The following is a 26,203-nucleotide window of genomic DNA, read 5'->3' as shown; positions in this document are numbered from 1 at the left end:
AAGTGCCCCGCCCTCTGCAGTCGTCTATATAGTAAAATGCCCCGCCCTAACTCCACACTTTAGCCTCTTCACCTCAGAAAGTAAAGTCTGAGGTGTGGGATCTTTGTGGATTGACAGCAAAATAAATCTAAGAGATGAAAGTCCCACATGCAGAACATGTCGAAGAAAAGTATCTGCTCTGTGTACTAGCGCTGTTGCACCCCCAGTTTTGAGTTGGCTTTGTTTAATAAGACATTTATAGAAGACGATGAAGAGGAATATTTCATTACATAATTCCCATAATTCATCACTTTACCAAGATAATTGTTTCCCACCTCTAAAAGGCGAATGCAGACGTCGCTCGCAGTGGTCCAGCGTCATGGGTATAATGAATGAAAGTTTGCCCTCTTAATGTGAGACGCTGCAGGTTAACATGGGGAGAAAAATAGTGGGATCAAGATGAAACATTTGCTGTCGATCACTGTCATTTTATTCATTTATTTATTCACATAAACATTTTCAGTGACCAGTAAATAAAAGACAGAGCCAGGTTTAAATGTATGGTTTCATGTTGTTGATATATTGGTAATTGTTGTTGTTTGTTGGTAATATGAAACTATACTCACTAATCCGTCTCTACTAGGATTTGTGGTTAAGACCTTCATATAACCGCGTTTTATGAACAAAAGCAAAGCCCTCAGTTGATAAAAATGATACTAATATGATCAGAAAGCACACTTACACTTATATTTGTTTGTATACTTTGTATTAAAGTAAATAGGGGGGGCTTCAGGGGCTGATGGGAGTCCCTCTGTAGGCCGTGGTGGAAGAACGCCCAGAAGTTGGAGCTTCAGTTCGGTTCCTCCGGGGACAGGGCTTAAGGCTGTGATACTACGACCGGTCATCTGAAACAAAGAGAAAGGCAAAACGATTAATCAGCGATGAGAGAAGAAGTCAGACGTTAGAGTCACATCTGAGGAGCGTGATGTTCAGCGATGAGGACACACAGGTTCTGCTCGAGGACAAGGAGGCTATAGGCGAGAGAGAGGAGATCTGTGGATGTACAACGAGATGGTTTTCAGGAGAGAAGAGGGAGGACTGAGGGAGAGAGGAGAGGACAGAGAGAGAGGATGTAGGAGAGAGAGAGGGGAAAGGGAAGGCAGGAATGGAGAGAGGAGAGGATGTAGGAGAGAGACAGGAGGAAGAGGGAGAGAGAGAGACGACAGGAAGGGAGAGAAGAGTAGACAGAAAGATGGGGGAAGAGACAAAGAGAGAGGCGAGGACAGACAGACAAAATTGGTAAATGGTCCCATATATGTATCGCCTTTTGTACTTGCCTTGCTTTACATCAAGGAACCACTCACACATTCACACTCATTCATACACCAGCATCAGACACTGGAGGCAAGGCGGGTGAAGTGTCTTGCCCAAGGACACGACAGTGTGCACCTACAGGACATTCCGCACATGGCGACGCAGCACTGCTGTCACGCCAGAAAAAGAACAAAAGAGGAAGAAGAAGAGGTGCAAAGGGTGTGTGGCGTCTTCAGTGATGAGCAGTGTTAATTTCGTCGACTAAAATATTTAGTCTTAATTTTTGTCAAAGTGATATTTATGTCGACTAAAATTGGACTAAAACTAAATTAAAAGTTTTTCGAGACACTAAAACTATGACTAAAATGTCCAGATATTTTAGTCAACTAAAATAAGACTAAATACAAATTGAAAGGAGAGACTAAAATCATCCAAACTTCTATTGACCGTCTGAAAGAGCCTCATGTCATTTACAATCACTACCAAATGAACAGCTCTTCATGAGGGAGCAGCGCCATGACGCAGAAGACCTGATTAAATATGATTATAATGAATATTATAAAGGCAACGTCGACTAAATTAGTCTTAAATTTAGTCGACTAAAATGACTTGCAATTTTAGTCGACTAAAACTAGACTAAAATTGAAAAGATTTTCACTAAATCTTGACTAAAATTAAATTACATTTTAGTCAAAAGACTAAGACTAAAAATTCAAATATGTCGTCAAAATTAACACTGGTGATGAGAGTGGCTTTCCTCCGCACTGATGCTGTACTGTTACTGTACTGAGGGGTTTGGGTGATCTTACTGGCCTGGTTTTCTATTCTATTGAGTTTTGTTTTGTGTTTGACCGTGAGAAAGTTGAATCAGGAAGAGATATTGTATGTGAGGATGGATTCATTGAGTGAAGTGTACACTAAAGATACAATGTCTTTGTCAATATTAAAACATCTCAACTTTCTGAGGAGGTGGAGGCGCTGTTGTGCCTTTTTAAAAACAGAGTCTGCATAATGCCCAAAGGACAGTTTTCTATTTCTGTCTCCAAATATTTTAAAACAGTCCACCTGCTCCACCTGCTGGCCCTGGATGAGAAGGGGCTGGAAAAATCCACTGAGCCTTCCTTTCCCTGTGGCTCCAGAGCAAACCTCCTTTGTTTTGGAGATATTGAGCTCTAGTGAGCAAATCCACAGAACAAAGTGTGGACTTCCTGCTGGTATTGTGCCAGGGGCTGTGCGTCTTTGAGGTGTACCACCAAAGCCATGTCGTCCGCTTACTTTAGGAGGGTCATTTCTTTTGTGTGTGGCAGACATCTCGCGCCGCACCAGTCCTCGCCCTCTGGATCACAACACAAAAAGGGGCCAGCACACAATACACAGGCGCAATAGGCCTTTCTGTGTGGAGTTGGCATGTTCTTCCCCTGTCTGCGTAGGCTTCCTCCGGGTACTCCGGTTTCCCTACTACTAAAAACATGTACAATAGGCCAGAATAAATGAGATTGTGTGTGCAAGGGGGACGATGGATGGATGAGTCCGGTGAGTCCGGTGTGTTCATTAACATGCACTGTTCCTACCAAATATACCAAACTAAACTACTCACAGGCGAGGGAGAGTTTCCTCTGCCCCTGCGTGTGAGTGATGTCACGGCGCTTGCCTGGTCCCTAGGCCCACTCGCCAAGATCTCCAGCTGCTCGTCCGCCCGCACCTGCCACAAACATGCACAGGAGTGCGAAGCCCACGGACAACGATCCCAAACCCAGAACCTAAGGCCCATAAACGAGCACCACTACAATATACAGGCGTTACTCACGGGCAAGGCAGGGTTTCCCCGGTGTGATCAGCGTCCTGGCGTTACACCCGGGTTGGTCGTTCGATCAAGTCCTGTGTTGGCCTGTTGTCGGTGCGGTCCGCTGGCACGTCTGTTCTCCCGAGTGCTCTGCCCCGTGTAGCTCCAAACACTTCTTTTTTTGTGTCTCTATTGTCCTGCCATAGCACAGGTGTACTGATTGCGTACTGATTTTCGCCGAGTCCCGCCCCCTTTATTTACCGACAAACAAATGGTCAAACACGACCAGCGCAATAGATTACCATGACGGCACCCGTGCGTGTCAGTGACCTTTTTTGGAGCAATACCTCTGCGATATCTTCCAGATTGAGGCAAAGGGGATTACAGTCTGCAGTGGAAGGATATATTCAAGATATTAAACTATCCAACGAAGGATAAAGAACAACTCATTGACATTAAAGCAAACAGACAGGTCTCCAGAAAAATCAAAGATACATTATGATCTCTTCCTTAAACACAACAGCACAACCTTGTGGACCAGTCGTGCTCTTGCACTGCCCGGCAACCACCCTCTTACTTTTCTACTATTGCTAATAATAGAAACATTTCTCTGGTGTGCTAAAGTTAACTAACACTACGTAAACCTACCTGGTATGTCCCATTGTTTTGCATTAGATGTCAACACCATGTCGGACCTGGCTTCATAATAATGGTTGCTAAGATGTCTGATTGTACAATGGTGACAGGCTAGTAGCCTGGCTAATGACAGACTAAAATCACAAGTGGTATTTAGGCTGGGAACCACCAACTCATTTTCTGGTAGGAGAGGTGTGGTTTACGATCGTCCATAGTCATTTATTGGGCGCTACGAATGTCTGTCACATGCGTCTGTGTCAGGAGGAGAGGACACATTGCGCGGGGTAGTTGAACTTTGATTTTGTATATGCGTTTGTTTCTGTTGCATGTTTTGTTTTTCTTACGTGGATTAGAAGTGTTTTAGTTTAACGCACCCCTGCCGCAATGGATTGATCCTCCCGCCCAGCCAATCAGACTGTTCCCCCAAACGCTGTAATCAGTGGATTGTGTTTTTAGACGAGGAAGTGGGACTGGAAGAGGCGGAGAGTCACCGGTGGACGTGGGGATCGAGGGACAGCTCGACGCCGCCATATCGCAGCAGGACCGTGAATTGAAGGCCAGCGGCAGCAGCAGGAGCAGCACAACAGCATATGATACGCCCTACAAGAGCTAAGTGAAGGGACGAACCCATGATTGTCGCCCGTAGGCGTGTGTGTGTGTGTTGACGGGTTTGACGAGCAGTTTCACTGCCGGCTACTGTGTCGCTGTTTCCAGCTGTGCTTCGCCTGGTCGCACGGAGGGGTGTCGCGGACACGCGAGAGATCGAGCCACGGGACGCATACGGAGGCGAACATCCGTGACATGCCTGGACAGTGATGAGTACAGGGACGCACCCATAACTAACAGCTACCTGCGTAAAGACTCCCATTGTCTTCCCACACCGATTGTGACCCTCTCTGTTGTAGCGGGAGCTGGTAGCCCACGCCGCGGAGTTCCACGCAGCAGAGGCACAGCACCTATCAAGACGCTGCCGTGTTCGCCATCCGATTAGCCTGCCGGGACGGCTCCAGGCTGGTGACTCACACCACGGATTGTCATTCCCCGGAAATTGCTTTAACCCTAGAGTTTTTTTAACGAACATTTATCAGAACAATTATTTTTATCTGAACAATTTTACCAAAATACTTTTAATGAAAATAAACTTTATAAAACTCTCTTCTGCAGTAGCCACAGCCAATCGCATCATCGTATCAAATCACGTATGACGTACCTGCTGTAAATTTTCGAGCTAAACTATTTGACACGGTCTAAAGCTCAATCAAAAGATGGTGTCGCGTCTGCTGCTGTCATGTTGGATCCGTAAATTAACTTCTTTTTAAAAAAATCCGTAAACAAACTACAAGCTTCCGTATATCGAATAGCTCGTCATCATCTTGTTGTCCCTTCTCGTTCTGTGATTGGTCCCAAAATCCATGCTGGCTGGGTGGACAAAACTCTAAAGCATGCATTTAAAGGCACAGTACAAAACACAAAGTAAGGCCATGTCCCAAGCACCAGATTAGAAGTTGGTCACAACCCTCTCTATGCACTTGCAAAGGACTGAGGTCAGGGCTATTGGCCTATAGTCCTGCAAGTCCTTGGGTCTGGCCTTTTTGGGAAGGGGGATGATGGTTGATTCCTTCCACATTAGTGGGACTGTGCTGGAATCCAGGAGGAGCTAGAACAGCTTGGTGAACACTCCACTGAGCTGAGTGGAGCACTCTTTGAGCACCATGCCTCTGAGCCTGTCCGGGCCCGCTGCCTGCTGAGCTGTTCCGCACGAGAGGCAGGACCTGGACAGTCAACCATTTCAGGTTAGGATGTTCTGCCCATCATGGTGTTCAGGCCACACCATGCCTCCCGTGCATTCCCCGATGTTAATTTCCTCTCCACCACGTCTTTGTACTTAGTTGCCCGTGTAGCCTGCCTCCTGAATTGTTTGTGTACTTCTCTAACCCTATCTTTGTCACCCTGGAGAAATGCTCTTTTCTTCTCCATTAGACATTTGTTCATGTCCTTAGTAACCCACCTATTATTGTTAGGGTACATGGTTACTTGTTTTGTAAGGGTGACACTTTCCTCACGGAACATGATGTATGAGGTAAGCACATCAGAATGCATATCAGGATCATTCCCACAGTCATTGAAAAACAAGTCCCAATTTGTCAGCTCATAAGCATCGAATAAGCAGTGAACACAGTCACATCCAGAAACAAACCACTCTGAGGCAAAATTACAAGGGGGAATTCTTTTAGTTCTTCCACAGACATAAAATTCATAGATCATTTTTCATTTCCAAGAATACAAAACCAAAAGGATGCACCGCCGGAAAGCTGTAGATATAGCTGTACAGCTCCTAAATCTCTGTAAATGTGTTTATATTTACAAACTCCTCATTGGGTTACATTCACCACCTCCTTCTCCCATAATCCGAACATCTAATTGTGCTTTTGACAAATCTCTAATGACAGTCCGGTCCCAGGCCTGGTCCTCGAGTCGCTTCGGCCGTGGGGAAACCTAGTAGGATTTAGCTTTCCATCAATGAAGAAGGTACATTTATTGTAAGATGTTTGAGTTATTAAGAATCTTGTCCAAATCCCGACTTCTGTTGGGGATTTACGGCGCCAAACGGCACAGAACTCATCACAAAAACAATTCAGTCACATTCATTTGTCCAGCTAAAAGTGTAAATATGAAAAATAGTCAAATCCATGTCCCAAAGAAATCGTTGTCATTGAACCTTGTGCTGTTTAAGTGAAAGACTGTTCTCTGTTAAAAATACAGTTTTTTTTTTAACTTATATACAATTTTTTGCCCGTGTAGTCCCAAACACTGTCAGAACACAATTCCACTACTTTACAATAAAATGGAGATTTACTTCAAAACACTTTTCTGGAACCTTTTACCGCAGTTGGATGACACTGACACTGAGTGGAGCATTTTGAAAAGTGCAAATGGCATTGTAAAAGGGTAAGTATGTTTTTTTTCTACATGGCCCAGTTAGGCACCAAGGTATTGCGATACACAGTTTCTGATACATCGCAAAACGATCATTTGTCCCGGCCCTGACTGACCAAAGACGTGACGGTCAACAGAGTATTAAAGGGCTGTACCCATTTTCTTTCCCGTTTTCAAACCATGAAGTTTAAACTTTGGATTGGAATCATTCCTTATGCTTGTTTCAAAGAGCTGTAAGAGCTTTTAGAAACTGAGCCACTTCTTGTATTTACAATCACTTACAACACTTTCTCTTTTCCAAACTGTCTGTGAATACTGGAGTCCTACAGCATCAAAGAAAATTACAGTTGGACGTGAATTATGTGAATATATCGTGAACAAATGTTGACGTTGTGCTACTTTAAACATTTGTAAATACTGTCATTAGATAATAATACTGAGATATTTCTAAATGCTACATAAAAAAGTCAGATGTAAATAGTGTCCAATTATCTGGAGCACATTTGAAGATTGATTTTCTATGTTAAATATTGGACTAAATCAAACCGATGTCGTCATAATAAAATCGATTTGTAAAAGGGGCAGATATAAGATCGCTCGTCTCTCTGGTCCTTTTCACTCAACTGTTTAGTTGTGTTTTTTAATGCCACTTTCGAATGAAATAAATACTTTCACTCTACTGCGAGGGTAAAACATGGGTACATCCCTTTAATCCACGTTAACTTATTCTCTTAGAAAATATATTGCTGTCCTCTCAATGGTTTGGCTCCACACGTTGCATCACAGTGAGACCAGAGATGGATGGCAGCAGTATTTCTCCCGCTGTAAACCTCACTTTGTCTTTGTTCTTATGATAAACACGCGTAAATCCACAGCACCAGTTTGTTTTACAGTTAGTGCCATCATAAATCCAAGACCTGTGTGTTGGACTTTGGATTTCACAGAGACATAAAAGTTGGAACAGAGCTCTTTCGGATTTCAAAGTGTGCATCCAATTCATTCTAATGTGTAACGTTAAAACAACTTTAAAGATAAAGCAACAACAACCAGCGATCCAGCCTCTCATAACATCAATGTAGCTTTTATAAACTGTTGGACACCTCTGAGCTATCAGCTTTACATATTTTATCACTTTAGATATCTGCATTTTATAAAATGCTACTTTGGAAATATAATTTTGACTGAGAGCTTGGAATGGAGTTTAGAATTGTGTTACATTTTTTTTGAACAGGTCAGACTGGACACATGCAGATGAAAGATGAGACTGCACATTTTTACACTGTTTGTGTCTGCTTTACAGTAGCGTTTTGAGACATGATATTATTAATACAATACTAATTATATATTTCCTTCATTATTCTTGTTAAACACTGCCCAATAAATGTGGATTCAGCTCGTGGATTCGCATGGGACCGGAATTACCTGAGGATTTCCAGAGTTTGTCAAATTACAGTCGGTGCAAATCAGGGGATTTTTCTTTCTTTTCTTTTTTTACCATCGACCTGTCCCAAGGTAAATGGTGCGTGGGTAATTCTAATCCTTTGTGAATTGAACTTGAGTTAAAAGAAGAAAATCCTTTGAAATTGCGGCACATCAATGCGACTGAATTTGAAGTGCTGCTTGAACAAAACAATGAACTCAACACTGATTCTGAAGATAAAATGGAGCACAGCCTTTGGGTTGAACTGAACGCAGCTCAGGGTGAGACTTGGAGCAGGTGATGTTTCTCGTCCACAGGTTCAGCAGTCTTCCTCTGCGATATCTCCAGTTCAGTTCAGAACTCCTCCTCACTTAGGTCAATTGTCTTCCCCTGAGGCTCAGAACTCTCCGTGGTCCCTTCCAAACCCATCAGTAAGCGGAGAGGTCTTCATCGCTCAGCTCCTCCTCGGCCGTGGCTTTCTCCGGGATGGCCTCCATGCTCCGTCGCCCCCTGGATTCTCCGGACTGGGAGCCTGAGCTGCCGTGTCCTCCTTTGGTCAGGCTGCAGGTCAAAGCGGCATAGTGGATCTGCTTCAGGTTCTCCTGGACCTCACTCCGGGCGTGTTTCAGGAGGTCGGCCTGGCCCTGAGGGAACAGAAGAGGAATATTCAGGGGCTCTGTGTACTATGGAAAAAAGAGATTCAGCTTGCAAAACTCCTTATACGAGCATTTACTTGAATCATAAAACCGAAAATATCACCCTGGAGGTGCTCAGAAAGAAGGTTCAGGCGTTTTCACGCAGTGGTCAATGTTGAGTTAAGTTATACTTTATTCATAAGAAATGAGTCTCTGCATTTGACCCATCCTCAATGCCGCTGGGGCGACCTGTAGGAGCAGTGAGCAACCAGCGGGGACCAGCGCTCGGGACCCATCTCCAGATGTGGAGCCAGGCTGGCTGGAGGATTAACCTATTGTACATGTTTTTAGTGGTAGGAAAAAACAACCGGAGTACCCAGAGGAAACAGACTCTACAAAAAGAAAACAAGATCCCAAATCCACTTGTTATCAATGTTGTCTTTGTCAACAAAGATGGTAACAATAAATAACTCTTTTGGGACTGAAAGGAGATGTTTATGAGTTTACGTCAATGAGATGAGACGAAAATGGGAGAAAGTGTTTGGCGGGAGAACACCTGATACATGTGTACCATCAGGGAGCGTCTGCCAGCCACGTCACAGGGACTTTATCTTTTCTCAGGACACTTTTAAAGGCCGTAGCATATGAACGCAGAAAGCATTTTGATGAATGAATGTACAGACAGCGCTGTGAGTAAAAAAAGTGACGAAGTGACCAGAGACCGAGGGCAGTGGGCGCTTTTGGGTAAAGTCATGTACACATGACACTTCTGCCAGTAGCTACATAAGGCTGAAATTATTATTATTTATCCCAATTTCCAATATTCTTTGAAATTAATTATTACTTTTTGTAATGCAACTCACGAAAACTTGACGGAAACCTTTTGAGTTTTCGTTGTTGACTAAAACTAAAACCATCCATCCATCCATCCATCCATTTTCTTCCGCTTTATCCGGGCGGGGGCAGCAGTCTCAGCAGAGATGCCCAAACTTCCCGATCCACACACACCTCCTCCAGCTGTTCTGGGGGGACCCCGAGGCGACACCAGGCCAGCTCGGAGACTTAGTCCCACCAGCGTGTCCTGGGCCTTCCACAAGGCCTTGTCCCACTAGGACATGACTGGAACACCTCCCACGGGAGGCGACCAGGAGGCATCTGAAACAGATGTCCGAGCCACCTCAGCTGGCTCCTTTCGACGTGAAGGAGCAGCGACTCTACTCCGAGCTCCTCCCGGGTAACTGAGCTCCTCACCCGATCTCGTAGGGTGCGCCCAGCCACCCTGCGAAGGAAGCTCATTTCTCACTCATTGTATTCGAGATCTTGTCCTTTCGGTCATTTTCCAGATATCATGACCATAGGTGAGGGTGGTAAATCGAGAGCTTTGCCCCCAGACTAAAAGCATTTTTGTCCAAAAGACTTAGACTAACTAAAAGGGCTGCCAAAAACAACACTGCTTGTTATGATTTGTTGTGATTTATCAAAGAACATGAACAAATGTTAAAGGGGGGGTATTATGCAAAATCGACTTTTTCAAGCTTTACATCATGTTATGTCATTCCATCATTAAAAACATGCCTGAAGTGTTGTCTTGGCACATTCACGTATTTTTGAGTAATCTGTAAAAACGCCATTTTAGGTTTTAGGTTTGCCTGAGTCTTCCTAGGAACGCCCCCACCTCCTGGAGACGCCTCCGAGCTTTCGTCACCAGCCGAGTAACCAACCACTGCTCCTCAGCAGAACCCCCTCCCCACTGATGCCACAGACAGCGTGTGGAGGGGGCGTGTCTAAAGGCTCAGAGGTTCTTAAAGAGACAGAGGCCTATTTCAAGACATTCACTACAGCCATTTTGAGAGAGACATTTTATACAAGACAGTTATTTCAATTTACCGCATTTACAGACCAACAGAAAGTTTCGTCATCATTGTAGTGTGCTATAGACTGGTGCTATGTGATTGAAAAAAGCATAATACCCCCTCTTTAAGACTCGCGAGCAGCACTTTCGGGTCAGTGTGAATAATCGAATAAGCGAAGAAAGAATCAATGTTGATATACGATATGTAACCCGAAGTCAAAGTTAAAGCCAAGTACGAGTAGTTTTTTTGAAAACTCACTATAAAATGTAAACATAAACACTGTATAACAAAGCTACGTTAGCTGCACATTTAACTAAAATGTCTTAAATAAAAATAGCCTATAAAATAAATAGGTCAATCTTTTTCTGAGGTCAGCTTTTATACATAAAGAGAAAACAAAATAAAGTGCTCAGTTTAAGATAAACTTTTTTTTTAAATCAGCTTCATTCACTGAAAATATCTGCACTTTTTAAGCACAACATGCCTTATTTTTTATATGAAAACTAAAAAATGCTTTACTTTTTTTCCCAGTTATGTCAGTAATCTACAGCACAGCTTTATATGTATCAAATAAATGCCTTAAGAGCCACATTACTGCAGGAAACAGCCGGTGTCTGTCTGACCTTGAGGATGGTGATGTTCCAGGTGAAGCTCTCCACGGCCTTCTGCAGCTTGCGCCCCTTCAGCCCCTCCTTCACCGCCAGTTCATGAAGGTTCTCATGGAACTGCATCGCTGAGGAGCAGAGACAGAGCGAGAGACAGAGAGAGAGACAGAGTGAGAGACAGAGAGAGAGACAGAGTGAGAGACAGAGCGAGAGACAGAGCGAGAGACAGAGCGAGAGACAGAGAGAGAGACAGAGAGAGAGACAGAGAGAGAGACAGAGCGAGAGACAGAGCGAGAGACAGAGCGAGAGACAGAGCGAGAGACAGAGCGAGAGACAGAGCGAGAGACAGAGCGAGAGACAGAGCGAGAGACAGAGTGAGAGACAGAGCGAGAGACAGAGCGAGAGACAGAGCGAGAGACATAGCGAGAGACAGAGAGAGAGACAGAGCGAGAGACAGAGCGAGAGACAGAGCGAGAGACAGAGCGAGAGACAGAGATAGAGAGAGCGAGAGACATAGCGAGAGACAGAGAGAGAGAGAGAGACAGAGCGAGAGACAGAGCGAGAGACAGAGAGAGAGAGAGCGAGAGACAGCGAGGGCACGGTCAGACTGGGACCAAACAATCCCCTTCTGCCCCCAAACATAAACTAAAGGAAATTGTTTTCAACTTCATATGCAAAACCTGAATAATCGTTGTCCTTGTAAAACAGCTTACATACCGTAAATATATATATATATATATATATATATATATATATATTTACGGTATATATATATATATATATTTCCTGAGGACAAAAAGGTTAGGATGTAGGATGTAGGAGTATGTAGTGTGTGATTTTAGAAGGTTTTTTATTGCACTTTAAATATTGCTGTACATGTTGCTGATCATAAAAATGACTTGTTTTTCAATTCTAAGGTTTAGTTCTCGTACTAAGGTGACATTCATCGAGCTTTTTGCAGCATTGAACCACTTTACAAGGGCTGGGTAATTAATTGAAATTTCTTTGAAATCTCAATCTCTTCTTTTGTCAATCCCAATATTCGTCATAGGACTTAATAATGGTCAGGTTTACAGCCCATTATTAAGTCCTATGACGAATATTGGGATTGACAAAAGAAGAGATTGAGATTTCAAAGAAATTTCAATTAATTAATAATGGTCAGGTTTACAGCCCAACCCCGCGAACTGCTACCTTAACGTGGTGGGGTTGTTTGAGTGCCCGAATGATCCGAGGAGCTATGTTGTCTGGGGCTTTATGCCCCTGGTAGGGTCTCCCATGGCAAACAGGTCCGAGGTGACGGGTCAGATGTAGAGCAGTTCAAAAGACTTCTATGGACGTACGACATTCAAGGACCGAGACGTCGCCCGGCATGGCGCAGCCGGGGCCCCACCCTGGAGCCAGACCTGGGGTTGGGGCCCGAACGCGAGCGTCTGGTGGCCGGGTCTCTGCCCACGGGGCCCGGCCGGGCACAGCCCGAAGGGACGACGTGGGCCCGCCCTCCTGTGGACCCACCACCCGCAGAGGGATCCGTAGGGGTCGGGTGCGGAGAGGACTGGGTGGCAGTCAGAGGCGGGTGCCTCGACGACCTGGTCCGCATGCACAGCTTCTGGCGTTCGGGACTTGGAACATCACCTCGCTGGGAGGGAGGAGCCTGAGCTTGTGCGGGAGGTTGAGAGATACCGACTAGATATAGTCGGGCTCACCTCCACGCACAGCTTGGGTTCCGGATCCCAACTCCTGGAGAGAGGCTGGACTCTCCATGTTTCTGGAGTTGCCCGCGGGGAGAGGCGGCGGGCTGGGGTGGGTTTGCTCATATCCCCCCAGCTCAGCCGTCACGTGTTGGAGTTCACCCCGGTGGACGAGAGGGTCGCGTCCCTACGCCTTCGGGTTGGGGACAGGTCTCTCACCGTTGTTTCGGCCTACGGGCCCAACATCGGTGCAGAGTACCCGGCCTTCTTGGAGTCCCTGGGAGGGGTACTAGATAGTGCTCCGACTGGGGACTCCATTATTCTGCTGGGGGACTTCAACGCCCACGTGGGTAACGACAGTGAGACCTGGGAGGGAGTGATTGGGAAGAACGGCCTCTCTGATCTGAACCCGAGTGGTGTTCTGTTATTGGACTTCTGTGCTAGTCGCAGTTTGTCCATAACGAACACCATGTTCGAGGACAAGGGTGTCCATAAGTGCACGTGGCACCAGGACACCCTAGGCAGGAGGTCGATGATCGACTTTGTAGTTGTGTCGTCTGACCTCCGGCCGCGTGTCTCGGACACTCGGGTGAAGAGAGGGGCTGAGCTGTCAACTGATCACCACCTGGTGGTGAGCTGGATCCGCTGGCAGGGGAGGAAGCCGGTCAGACCTGGCAGGCCCAAGCGTGTTGTGAGGGTCTGCTGGGAACGTCTGGCGGATCCCTCTGTCAGTGGGGTCTTCAACTCCCACCTCCGGAAGAGCTTCACCCAGATTCCAGGGGAGGCTGGGGACATGGAGTCCGAGTGGACTCTGTTCTCCTCCTCCATTGTTGATGCGGCTGCTCGTAGTTGTGGCCGTAAGGTCTCTGGTGCCTGTCGCGGCGGCAATCCCCGAACCCGGTGGTGGCGCCCGGAAGTAAGGGATGCCGTCAACTGAAGAAGGAGTCCTACCTGGCCTTGTTGGCTTGTGGGACTCCTGAGGCAGCTGAGAGGTACCGGCAGGCCAAGCGTGCTGCAGCTCGTGCGGTCGCGGAGGCTAAAACTCGGGTCTGGGAGGAGTTAGGGGAGGCCATGGAGGAAGACTATCGGTCGGCCTCGAAGAGATTCTGGCAAACCATCCGGCGCCTTAGGAGGGGGAAGCAGTGCTTCACTAGCACTGTGTACAGTGCGGGTGGGGAGCTGCTGACCTCGACTGGGGATGTCGTCGGACGGTGGAAGGAGTACTTCGAGGACCTCCTCAATCCCGTCGTCACGTCTTCCAATGAGGAAGCAGAGGCTGGGGACTCGGAGGTGGGCTCATCACCAAGGGGTTAAGTCACCAAGGTGGGGAGAAAGCTCCTCGGTGGCAAGGCTCCGGGGGTGGATGAGATTCGCCCTGAGTACCTTAAGTCTCTGGATGTTGTAGGACTGTCTTGGCTGACACGTCTCTGCAACATCGCGTGGCGGTCGGGGACAGTGCCCCTGGATTGGCAGACCGGGGTGGTGGTCCCTCTCTTTAAGAAGGGGGACCGGAGGGTGTGTTCCAATTACAGAGGAATCACCCTCCTTAGCCTCCCCGGTAAGGTCTACTCCAGGGTGCTGGAGAGGAGGATCCGGCCGATAGTTGAACCTCGGATCCAGGAGGAACAATGCGGTTTTCGTCCTGGTCGTGGCACACTGGACCAGCTCTATACCCTCCGTCGGGTGCTCGAGGGTTCGTGGGAGTTCGCCCAACCAGTCCACATGTGTTTTGTGGATCTGGAGAAAGCGTTCGACCGTGTCCCTCGTGGTGCCCTGTGGGGGGTGCTCCGGGAGTATGGGGTCCGGGGCCCTCTGCTAAGGGCTGTCCGTTCCCTGTATGACCGCAGCAGGAGCTTGGTTCGCATTGCCGGCAGTAAGTCAGACGTGTTCCCGGTGCGTGTTGGTCTCCGCCAGGGCTGCCCTTTGTCACCGGTTCTGTTCATAACTTTTATGGACAGAATTTCTAGGCGCAGCCAGGGGCTGGAGGGTGTCCGGTTTGGGAGCCTCAGGATCTCATCTCTGCTGTTTGCGGATGATGTTGTTCTGATGGCCTCAACGAACCAGGACCTTCAGCACGCTCTGGGGCGGTTTGCAGCCGAGTGTGTAGCGGCCGGGATGGGGATCAGCACCTCCCAATCTGTGCTGATCCCCATCCCGGCCATGGTTCTCCACCGGAAAAAGGTGGCTTCCCCTCTACAGGTCGGTGGGGAGTCCTTACCTCAAGTGGAGGAGTTCAAGTATCTCGGGATCTTGTTCACGAGTGGGGGACGGATGGAGCGTGAGATGGACAGACGGATCGGTGCGGCGTCAGCAGTGATGCGGTCGCTGTATCGGTCTGTCGTGGTGAAGAGGGAGCTGAGTCGGGGCAAAGCTCTCGATTTACTGATCGATCTACGTTCCCACCCTCACCTATGGTCATGAGATTTGGGTCATGACCAAAAGGACAAGATCGCGAATTCAAGCGGCCGAAATGAGTTTCCTTCACAGGGTGGCTGGGCGCACCCTTCGAGATCGGGTGAGGAGCTCAGTTACCCCGGAGGAGCTCGGAGTAGAGTCGCTGCTCCTTCACGTCGAAAGGAGCCAGCTGAGGTGGCTCGGCCATCTGTTCCGGATGCCTCCTGGTCGCCTCCCGCAGGAGGTGTTCCAGGCATGTCCTAGTGGGACAAGGCCTCGTGGAAGACCCAGGACACGGTGGTGGGACTATGTCTCCGAGCTGGCCTGGTGTCGCCTCGGGGTCCCCCAGAACAGCTGGAGGAGGTGTGTGTGGATCGGGAAGTTTGGGCATCTCTGCTGAGACTGCAGCCCCCGCGACCCGGCCCCGGATAAAGCGGAAGAAAATGGATGGATGGATGGAGGTTTACAGCCTTTTCTTTGGCACAAACCACACCTCGTTTGTTTGGACGAGACAATGGACGATTTTTGTGTGTTAAATGAAACTGGAGGAAAGCCTTTGTATCTAATTTTATGAATCAGCAAGATGTATTTAATTTATTATGAAAAAATCAATATGGGGAAAATAATGGTGATTATTTTTTCTCCAAAATTGCACAGCCCTAATTTGTCCCACATCAAAAACACAAAAGCGGTGTTCCTTCATTTGTAAAATTAAAACATACTCCAACTAACACCAGAACGTTGTGATTTCAAAATCCTTCCACTATTTATGTCCATATTATCGTAAGCAAGTAAAAGAGGTCTTTTCCGGACACAAAATTAGCTCTAAATTAATTAAACAGAAATCCTGAGGGTAATGTGTCCAAAGAAGTTCAAATATGCCTGTGAAATTAAATAGTGTTGCTCCTCAAAGTGTGGAGTGAGCAGGCCTCTGTTGCCTCACTGTGCCGTTGCCATGGAGACACTCATGCACATTAAGGAAAAAGGCCCCCAGGGCGAAATGGCTCTGACGACGGGAGCCAGCGGAGCGTGGCTGGACTGAAGGCTGCCGCTGCTGGAGGTTCTCGTCTCGTTTCCTCGAGAGCGTTTACAGGGACAATGTCATAACATCCAATATCAAACCTGGTTCTGGTCATCCTGGGTATATACACTGTGGTCAAATGTCCATCCATCCCGTCCTGCACTGGGGCGGTTTGCAGCAGAGTGTGAGGCGGCAGAAAATTCACTTTATCTCACAGACTCCACACTTTCCAGTCTTGTTTTTTGTTGTCTTTTTGGAGAGATTTTTCAGAATCTAATTCCTAGCAGATTTATTGAGCTTTGAACCACTAACAAGGAGACATTTTTATTTCCACGAACCACCGGGCAGAACATGGCCAGAGGTCAGCACTCATTCCTCACAGCAAGAAAGTCCCAGGTTCGATTCCCAGGCCAGGTGGAGCCTTTCTGTGTGGAGGTGGAATGTTCCCCCAGTGTCGGCATAGGTTCCCTTTAGGTGCTTGGTTTCCCCTACCACTACAAATATGTACAATAGGGGTCCTCTTAAGAGCTAGGACAAAAGAGATTCTTAAGCTCATTGGGTAAAATAAATATAATTATCCTATTTTTTTTTTAAGATCCAAAATCCATCTGAGCTAATATAAGTTAACAATATATATGACAAAATACAACGATACATTTATAAATGAATCAATTTCTAATATTTGGTTGTCAACAATATGGGCAATTCTGGTCATTTTTAGGTGTAAAATTCCACTTATTGTCTTAACGAATGTATGATTTATTAAAATCTATATGTTCTAAATGTATGTTTCCCACATGCTGGATAACTGAAGTTCACAATAGAAACACAACTCAACAAATATATTTTTCATGAGAGAAACACATAAATAGTTAAAACATTGCTTCTACGAGACACGTCTCCTTTAACGCTGCCCAAAAGAGCAGCCGTGACGATCGCAGTTCGCCTGCAGGAGCATCTTCTGTGACTAAGTGAAGGATTCCCTGCTCCGACACCTCCACTGTGCTGCCGATGACTTGCAGAATTAAAGACATACGCGCTGTTACTGTTGCCTAGCAACAGCCGGCGGAGAGCTCCACGCAGCAAGACTCTGATCCCTGAGCGAAGGCGCCAGACGGTCCTTGGGCCCGACATAAACCTATGTGGTTTATGTCGGGCCCAGATTATTACAGCAGCGGAGAGCGGATAATACTTTTTGCCAAATCATTCCCTTTGTGATACAACCACGCATTTGGCATAAATATTGCACAGATTCATGGATAAAACACAGGTCTGTTACTGTGGTAGTGAACGTAAATGATGAGGCTCTGTCAGTGTCTTTATTTAGTTTTCATTAGTCAACCACAATATCTGCATTTTAATCACAGTCAGCAAAAATATTACTGACTAATAGTACTGGGCTGGACTAGCCCGTCTAGTACTGGGCTGGACTAGCCCGTCTAGTACTGGGCTGGACTAGCCCGTCTAGTACTGGGCTGGACTAGCCCGTCTAGTACTGGGCTGGACTAGCCCGTCTAGTACTGGGTTGAACTAGCCCGTCTAGTACTGGGCTGGACTAGCCTGTCTAGTACTGGGCTGGACTAGCCCGTCTAGTACTGGGTTGAACTAGCCCGTCTAGTACTGGGCTGGACTAGCCTGTCTAGTACTGGGCTGGACTAGCCCGTCTAGTACTGGGCTGAACTAGCCCGTCTAGTACTAGGCTGGACTAGCCCGTCTAGTACTGGGCTGAACTAGCCCGTCTAGTACTGGGCTGAACTAGCCCGTCTAGTACTGGGCTGGACTAGCCCGTCTAGTACTGGGCTGAACTAACCCGTCTAGTACTGGGCTGAACTAGCCCGTCTAGTACTGGGCTGGACTAGCCCGTCTAGTACTGGGCTGAACTAGCCCGTCTAGTACTGGGCTGAACTAACCCGTCTAGTACTGGGCTGGACTAGCCCGTCTAGTACTGGGCTGGACTAGCCCGTCTAGTACTGGGCTGAACTAGCCCGTCTAGTACTGGGCTGAACTAGCCCGTCTAGTACTGGGCTGAACTAGCCCGTCTAGTACTGGGCTGGACTAGCCCGTCTAGTACTGGGCTGGACTAGCCCGTCTAGTACTGGGCTGGACTAGCCCGTCTAGTACTGGGTTGAACTAGCCCGTCTAGTACTGGGTTGAACTAGCCCGTCTAGTACTGGGCTGGACTAGCCCGTCTAGTACTGGGCTGGACTAGCCCGTCTAGTAATGGGCTGAACTAGCCCGTCTAGTACTGGGCTGAACATGGCTGTTTAAGACGGTCCTCCCTTGGTTTACGATTGGATTTAACTTGATCTAACCTTACACTGAATAACACGTGGTTTATTCATTGGTTTATTCACACATGGTTTTTGTTCAATAGAATATGAATATTGAATCCAAAAAATATATTGTTTATGCGTGATTTATTGAACGATATGTTGGACCAGCTGTAATTATTTCCTAGAAGCTCCTGTGGTCTGCTGCTCCATGTTTGTTAGAGAGTCTGCAGGAGAAGGTTCAAACGCTCCATTACTAAGTGGGACGCAGATGGTGGCCATGGCGAGAGACAACAGCGTCCCGTGAGAGCGCGGTTACGTGAGCATGTTTGGGGGGGAAGTGGGTCGTTTGCACACTCTGGTCAGCAGAATGTTCCAGCAACAGCATGACGGCTGACAATGTTCAGATATATTTAAGGCGAGACGCTGCAGGCAGATATCCATTAGAAACTGAAGATTTATCACAGAAATATGAAGAGAAAATGTACTTAAAGGATCTGTATCCTGCTATTTTAGCCATTCCAAAGTCATGTATAGACATATGATATATGTTCCTCTACCACTACGGAGTACTCACTTTAGTGAGAAATGTAAGTATTTTCTGGGGGTATTTTTCAAACCCGGAGGACAAGACGCTTTTATTCAGTTAACTCCGCCCCCTCTCTCTCTCCGCTCATACAACTTTAGCAGTAGTAGAAATATCAATATCACAATTACTTCACAGTGCAGTTATAAGGAGTTGACATCTGCAACACAGCTTCATAAAACGCTAACACACACGCTAACACACACACGCTAACACACATGCTAACACACACGCTAACACACACACGCTAACACACATGCTAACACACACACGCTAACACACACACGCTAACACACATGCTAACACACACGCTAACACACACACGCTAACACACATGCTAACACACACGCTTACACACACAAGCTAACACACGTTTGGATTGACTCACCGCTCTGGCCCATCGCTGTTTACATTATGGGACTTGCGTTGGTTATAAAAGTTAATCCACGTTAATTCTGGCCAAAATTCACCAAAAATCTTGGTGAAAGTCGCTGAATCCCGTAAAGAAATTTCCAACCTCTGGCGAGTGTCCTCTTCTTTAGGAAGGCAGAATAAAGTCCTGTCCTCTCGCAGCCAAACGCACATCCGTGACATTATCGTTAGATCAGAAAAAAGAACAGGTGTCCGGAGTAGGTTAGAAAGAGCTCCTTCTTCACAGCTGACATCTGGTCAGAGACGCTCAGGGGTGCATTTGTTTTGGCTGCAGGGGCAGCACGGACACCTCGGGTACTTTTTTTAGCATTTATTTTATTTATTTATTACAACAGAAATAATGAAAATGCTGTTTTATAAATTAAAATCAGGCCGTAAATCATTACATTACAGACGCCGGGCTCTTCCTGTTTGACACTATGGTTGTCAGTGAAAAACAGACTCTTATATTCTTTAATATCCTCTGTGAGAAGTGTTATGTCGGCAAGATGTCGAATAGCACTATGAGGACCTTCACATATAGAGCTATACATGCATGGAATGGACTTCCAGACAGTCTAACGCTAGTGGAGGACAAGAAGAGGTTTAATTTTACATTATTGTTCTGTCTTCTGGTTCTAGATGACAAATATTTTAGTATAGGTATCGAAAAAAGTATTGTTCAGGTATCGGTATCGTAAATCAGGGCTGCTGACCCTGAATGAATGAAACGCAGCAGTTCAGATTTTAAAATGTGCCACAAATCTCCAGGACACACTTAAAATGTGACACTGACTCTTGATTTCAAAAGAAGTCACAAATCTAATGGCAGTGTACTTCAGAACAGTGCACTGGGATTTGTTTTGCACACGTCTTTACCTGATGTCTGCGTGTGGAGGATCCGCTCGTACACGGCCTCGGCGTTCTCCAACAGGGCCTGGCTGGTCTGGATCATCTGCAGAAAACACAGCACATTTACTCATCCTGATTACCCACCATGCATCAGCAGCCACAAGGACAGCATGTCATTATGGCCCCAGCGGCGGCGGGGGCGGGGCCTAATGACAGAGCAGTGCACGGCAATTACAGATTCCGACTGCAGGGAGGAGGAAGAACACATCGTCGGAGAGCAGGAGAGAAATTGTGGCCAAAAATGCGACACCCCCCGTGGAGCAGTAAGGGGCGGAGCTCTGTGGGGTAATGTGGCAGAAGAGGAAGCTGCTTCAAAGACATGTGAAAGTAGTATTATACAGTACTACATTCACACAGTTCTGATTAATCCTTTTCAATTGGGTCGTCTCTTCTTCTGAACACAAAACTGCCCTCCATATTTTGAAAGCCCATAATCCAACATCGCTTTTGCTCGAAGTCTGTTCACTGTGGCACCGCGGAGTTTGATCAAAGCGAAAATGTGTTTTTACTAAGTGGTTCCCACTACGGCCTGCGGGGGGCACTCCAGGCAAACTCTTTACCTTTACTCAACCTACAGTCTGTAATAAAAAAGGCCTGTTGTGAAATACTTATGTGGTAAACTACATCTGTCCTCTCTATTGGCTCAGTGCTGTTATCATTCCTCCCAGTCACATGGACTGGGCCCAGTCTGCGTTCTCTGCGTATGTGCCGCTCTCATTCATCACTGCAGTTTCTTTATGAGTTAACAGGGAATATAGTGACTGTAGAGGCGAGGGAAGGTGCCGAGTGAGGAGAGCGAAGGTGCACAGTGAGGAGAGGGAAGGTATAGAGTGAGGAGAGGGAAGGTGCAGAGTGAGGAGAGCGAAGGTGCAGAGTGAGGAGAGGGAAGGTGCCGAGTGAGGAGAGTGAAGGTGCAGAGTGAGGAGAGTGAAGGTGCAGAGTGAGGAGAGCGACAGTGCAGAGTGAGAAGAGTGCAGGTACAGAGTGAGAAGAGTAAAGGTGCAGAGTGAGGAGAGAGAAGGTGCAAAGTGAGGAGAGGGAAGGTGCAGAGTGAGGAGAGTGAAGGTGCAGAGTGAGGAGAGTGAAGGTGCAGAGTGAGGAGAGGGAAGGTGCAGAGTGAGGAGAGCGAAGGTGCAGAGTGAGGAGAGGGAAGGTGCAGAGTGAGGAGAGGGAAGGTGCAGAGTGAGGAGAGCGAAGGTGCAGAGTGAGGAGAGGGAAGGTGCAGAGTGAGGAGAGGGAAGGTGCAGAGTGAGGAGAGGGAAGGTGCAGAGTGAGGAGAGCGAAGGTGCAGAGTGAGGAGAGGGAAGGTGCAGAGTGAGGAGAGGGAAGGTGCAGAGTGAGGAGAGGGAAGGTGCAGAGTGAGGAGAGGGAAGGTGCAGAGTGAGGAGAGCGAAGGTGCAGAGTGAGGAGAGGGAAGGTGCAGAGTGAGGAGAGGGAAGGTGCAGAGTGAGAAGAGGGAAGGTGCAGAGTGAGGAGAGCGAAGGTGCAGAGTGAGAAGAGGGAAGGTGCAAAGTGAGGAGAGCGAAGGTGCAGAGTGAGGAGAGGGAAGGTGCAGAGTGAGGAGAGTGAAGGTGCAGAGTGAGGAGAGTGAAGGTGCAGAGTGAGGAGAGGGAAGGTGCAGAGTGAGGAGAGTAAAGGTGCAGAGTGAGAAGAGTGAAGGTGCAGAGTGAGGAGAGTGAAGGTGCAGAATGAGAAGAGTGAAGGTACAGAGTGAGGAGAGCGAAGGTGCAGAGTGAGGAGAGTGAAGGTGCAGAGTGAGGAGAGTGAAGGTGCAGAGTGAGAAGAGTGAAGGTGCAGAGTGAGAAGAGTAAAGGTGCAGAGTGAGGAGAGGGAAGGTGCAGAGTGAGGAGAGGGAAGGTGCAGAGTGAGGAGAGGGAAGGTGCAGATTGAGGAGAGGGAAGGTGCAGAGTGAGGAGAGCGAAGGTGCAGAGTGAGGAGAGGGAAGGTGCAGAGTGAGGAGAGCGAAGGTGCAGAGTGAGGAGAGCGAAGGTGCAGAGTGAGGAGAGGGAAGGTGCAGAGTGAGGAGAGGAAGGTGCAGAGTGAGGAGAGCGAAGGTGCAGAGTGAGGAGAGCGAAGGTGCAGAGTGAGGAGAGGGAAGGTGCACAGTGAGGAGAGGGAAGGTGCAGAGTGAGGAGAGGGAAGGTGCAGAGTGAGAAGAGCGAAGGTGCAGAGTGAGGAGAGGGAAGGTGCAGAGTGAGGAGAGGGAAGGTGCAGAGTGAGGAGAGGGAAGGTGCAGAGTGAGGAGAGCGAAGGTGCAGAGTGAGGAGAGGGAAGGTGCACAGTGAGGAGAGGGAAGGTGCAGAGTGAGGAGAGCGAAGGTGAGGAGAGTGAAGGTGCAAAGTGAGGAGAGGGAAGGTGCAGAGTGAGGAGAGGGAAGGTGCAGAGTGAGAAGAGTGAAGGTGCAGAGTGAGGAGAGGGAAGGTGCAGAGTGAGAAGAGTGAAGGTGCAGAGTGAGGAGAGGGAAGGTGCAGAGTGAGAAGAGTGAAGGTGCAGAGTGAGGAGAGTGAAGGTGCAGAGTGAGGAGAGGGAAGGTGCAGAGTGAGGAGAGGGAAGGTGCAGAGTGAGGAGAGCGAAGGTGCAGAGTGAGGAGAGGGAAGGTGCAGAGTGAGGAGAGCGACAGTGCAGAGTGAGAAGAGTGCAGGTACAGAGTGAGAAGAGTAAAGGTGCAGAGTGAGGAGAGTGAAGGTGCAGAGTGAGGAGAGGGAAGGTGCAGAGTGAGGAGGGGGAAGGTGCAGAGTGAGGAGAGGGAAGGTGCAGAGTGAGGAGAGTGAAGGTGCAGAGTGAGGAGAGGGAAGGTGCAGAGTGAGGAGAGCGAAGGTGCAGAGTGAGGAGAGGGAAGGTGCACAGTGAGGAGAGGGAAGGTGCAGAGTGAGGAGAGCGACAGTGCAGAGTGAGAAGAGTGCAGGTACAGAGTGAGAAGAGTAAAGGTGCAGAGTGAGGAGAGTGAAGGTGCAGAGTGAGGAGAGGGAAGGTGCAGAGTGAGGAGAGTGAAGGTGCAGAGTGAGGAGAGGGAAGGTGCAGAGTGAGGAGTCAATGAAGCGGAGGCGGAGCAAACAAAGGCACATTTCCTGTGTTTGAATATAATGAGTTTTGTAGATTGTTAAATCAATGCAAGTAGCTAAAAATATTACATCTAAAATGCAACAGAAGCTGGAAGTGGCATGTGATTTGTTTAAAATTTCCTGGAGTGCCCCAAGAAGGTATTACATCATTTCATAGACTATAGTATAGGGTGGATAAAAAGACTAGTTATGGATAGATAGTTCCATAGATCTGTGGAACTCGATCTTTTAATGGGGAGTATAATAAGCACCAACAAGACGAACAGGAGACACTGAAACTGGTGAAAGGTGAAAACATGAATTTGTCATGAAGTGGTCAATTTTAACATTTGTGCGAATGGACGAGTGGCGCTTTGTGTAACATAAGTTCAGACCATTTACCATTAAAACCTAGTCTAGAACAGAACAAGCCGAGGCTGAGCAGAGGTTTGCACAGACTGGATTTACTGGAGAGATTTTATCTGCATAAAAAGTATCTTTGGGTCGTAAATACAGCGTCTCCAGCGGAAAATCCAGCTCCATTTCCTTACAAGGGTAAACTCTGAGCACAAAACAATGGCCCGACAAAGAACTGGGAGCACGGGGTCAACAACAGGTAAAGCAATGGGCCGAGCACACAGGCGGACATAAAGTCAGAATAATGTCAGGCTGAAGTCAGAAGCTTAACATCTTAGTTTTAATGTCAGAGTAAAAAGAAAAAATCAAACTCTCCCTTTCCGCTTCTCCACAGTTATTTTTGCACTTTCACAACATACCATGTGCTGCTGCATGCTACAACCAAGTTCCGTTGTTTTTAAATGACAATGACAATAAAGCACAGATTGATTCATTAATTAAAATGTCACAAAATAAAAACCTCTTGATTTGGTCAGTGAAAAATATATTTTTTAAATAATTAAAATGCCTCATGAATTTGCCTGCTCTGAAAGTGCTGGAACAATTCTGCGCAGGATCATTAGTAGAACTGGGGCACGTCTGTATTATCATATTTATGAGGTTATCACAGTCAGTGCAGGATTTTCCAGAGCCAACGGTGCGAACGCAAAACGACCTCCACAGAGACGTCCTGGATTCATTAAACAGACGGCCCCGTCCTTTTCTGCAGACACCAGGACCCACTGTGTGTGTGGGACCATCGCGGAGCTTAGACCCAGAGGGAACTCCCACTACACTCTACACCATTCTGTACATTATATAAGAATCAAGGCCAGACACTGCGGGTGAATGTGAAACATATCTTTATCTAGATACAGTGGGAGGAAAAAGTGAGTGCACTGTCTGCAATTTCTTACATTTCTGCCTAAATTGCTCATAAAATGTAATCTGATCTTTATTAAATCGTAAGAGTAAGTAAACAGTGTTTGCTTAAAGGGGCAAGATGCAAGTTAGCTATTTTATGCTCACTACTGCCACCTCAGGTCATACGTGTAACTGCAGCTTCTATATTAAGCTGGTGCATGACGGCACTTCGGACCCGAATGAACACCTTTCTGAGTGACAGTGCAGGATTTTAGAGGCAGCTGTGGTGAACAGGTCTGAGCTCATTCTACACATTAGGACATTGATGAAACATGTAGGGGGAGGAAAATACTTAATTTTAACATTTTAAATGTTAAACTCCGTATAGTCCCCTAAACTAATACCACCCAAACATTTACATTTGATCATATTTTTAACGGCCATAACATGTAAACATTCACAGGACAGGGTGGAATAAGTGAGTACACCGCCTGAATCTCACTGAACTGCAGCAGTTTTGTAAAGAGGAATGGTCCAAGACTCATCCTGATCGTTTCACGCTGTTGTGAATGTCTCAGGTTTTTCTGCAAAATATCATGATAAACCTGTGAATTATTTTTTCTGTTGATGATATCATGTTGTCCAGGCCCTGAGGAAAAAAAAACAGCCCCACACCATGATGCTCCTGCTCCAGACTTCACTGTGGGGAGAGGGTTTTGATGTTGGTGCTGTTCCATTTGTCCTCCACACATGACGTTGTGTGTTCTCCCAAACTATTCAACTTTGGGTTAATCAGTCCACAGAGAGCTGAATGATAAAATGTAAATGTTTGGTATCAGTTTAATACAAAAACAACTGCATGGAAATGGGTTAGGGGTGTGTGCATATGTGTGCGTGTCCGTGTGTGTGTGTGTGTGTGTGTGTGTGTGGTATAATGAATGGTGTGGAGAGGGGTTACAAGGCGTTGGCTCTCAGACAGAGGAGAGAAAAATCTGGGACAGAAGAGTAAGAGACGGAGCAAAAGAAATTAGTTTAAAGCAATATCAAATCAGAAAGGGTTGGATTGTAGGGTTTGGGTTCTGCTGAGTTACTGTAAGAGGGTTGTGTGTATTCCATTGTAATAAAGTCGGTTAGTAGGTTTTTCCAATGATTAATATTGATGATATTTCGTTTTTTCCAGTTCATGAAGATAGTTTTCTTGGCGATGGTTAGAGCTATGAGAACTAGTTTGAGGTTTATGGTTTTATTGTTGAGTATTGTGAGGTCCCCTAGGAAGCAGAGCAGGGGAGATAGTGGGATGTGGCAGTCCAGCAGGGAGGAGAGTGACTGTGTGACCTCTTCCCAAAAGTGTTTGACGGGGGTGCAGTGCCAGGTGGCATGAGTGTATGCATCGGTGCAATTTTGAGTGCAGTGTGAGCAGATGTCTGATGTAAATCCCATTTTTGCTAATCTTAC

General features: G+C 47.0%; 1 protein-coding gene across 2 annotated transcripts in view; it reads right to left on the bottom strand.

Moving 5' to 3' along the window:
- Window positions 1–8,117: 8,117 nt before the first annotated feature.
- plcl2 (phospholipase C like 2) overlaps window positions 8,118–26,203 on the bottom strand; it is a 41,182-nt gene continuing 23,096 nt past the window's right edge. For both annotated transcript variants that reach the window (XM_079562215.1, XM_079562216.1), the window contains exons 7-9: window positions 20,415–20,490; window positions 11,181–11,290; window positions 8,118–8,713 (exon numbers count right to left, since the gene is read on the bottom strand). In XM_079562215.1, the coding sequence (XP_079418341.1) occupies window positions 8,498–8,713; window positions 11,181–11,290; window positions 20,415–20,490 (402 nt within the window). In that variant the 3' untranslated portion in view covers window positions 8,118–8,497. The remainder of the gene's footprint in view (window positions 8,714–11,180; window positions 11,291–20,414; window positions 20,491–26,203) is intronic.

Source organism: Gobius niger (genome assembly GCF_951799975.1).
Source record: "Gobius niger genome assembly, chromosome: 8".
Lineage (NCBI taxonomy): Eukaryota > Metazoa > Chordata > Actinopteri > Gobiiformes > Gobiidae > Gobius > Gobius niger.
Note: the sequence above shows the minus strand (reverse complement) of the source record. Positions and strands in the feature narration are given on the sequence as shown.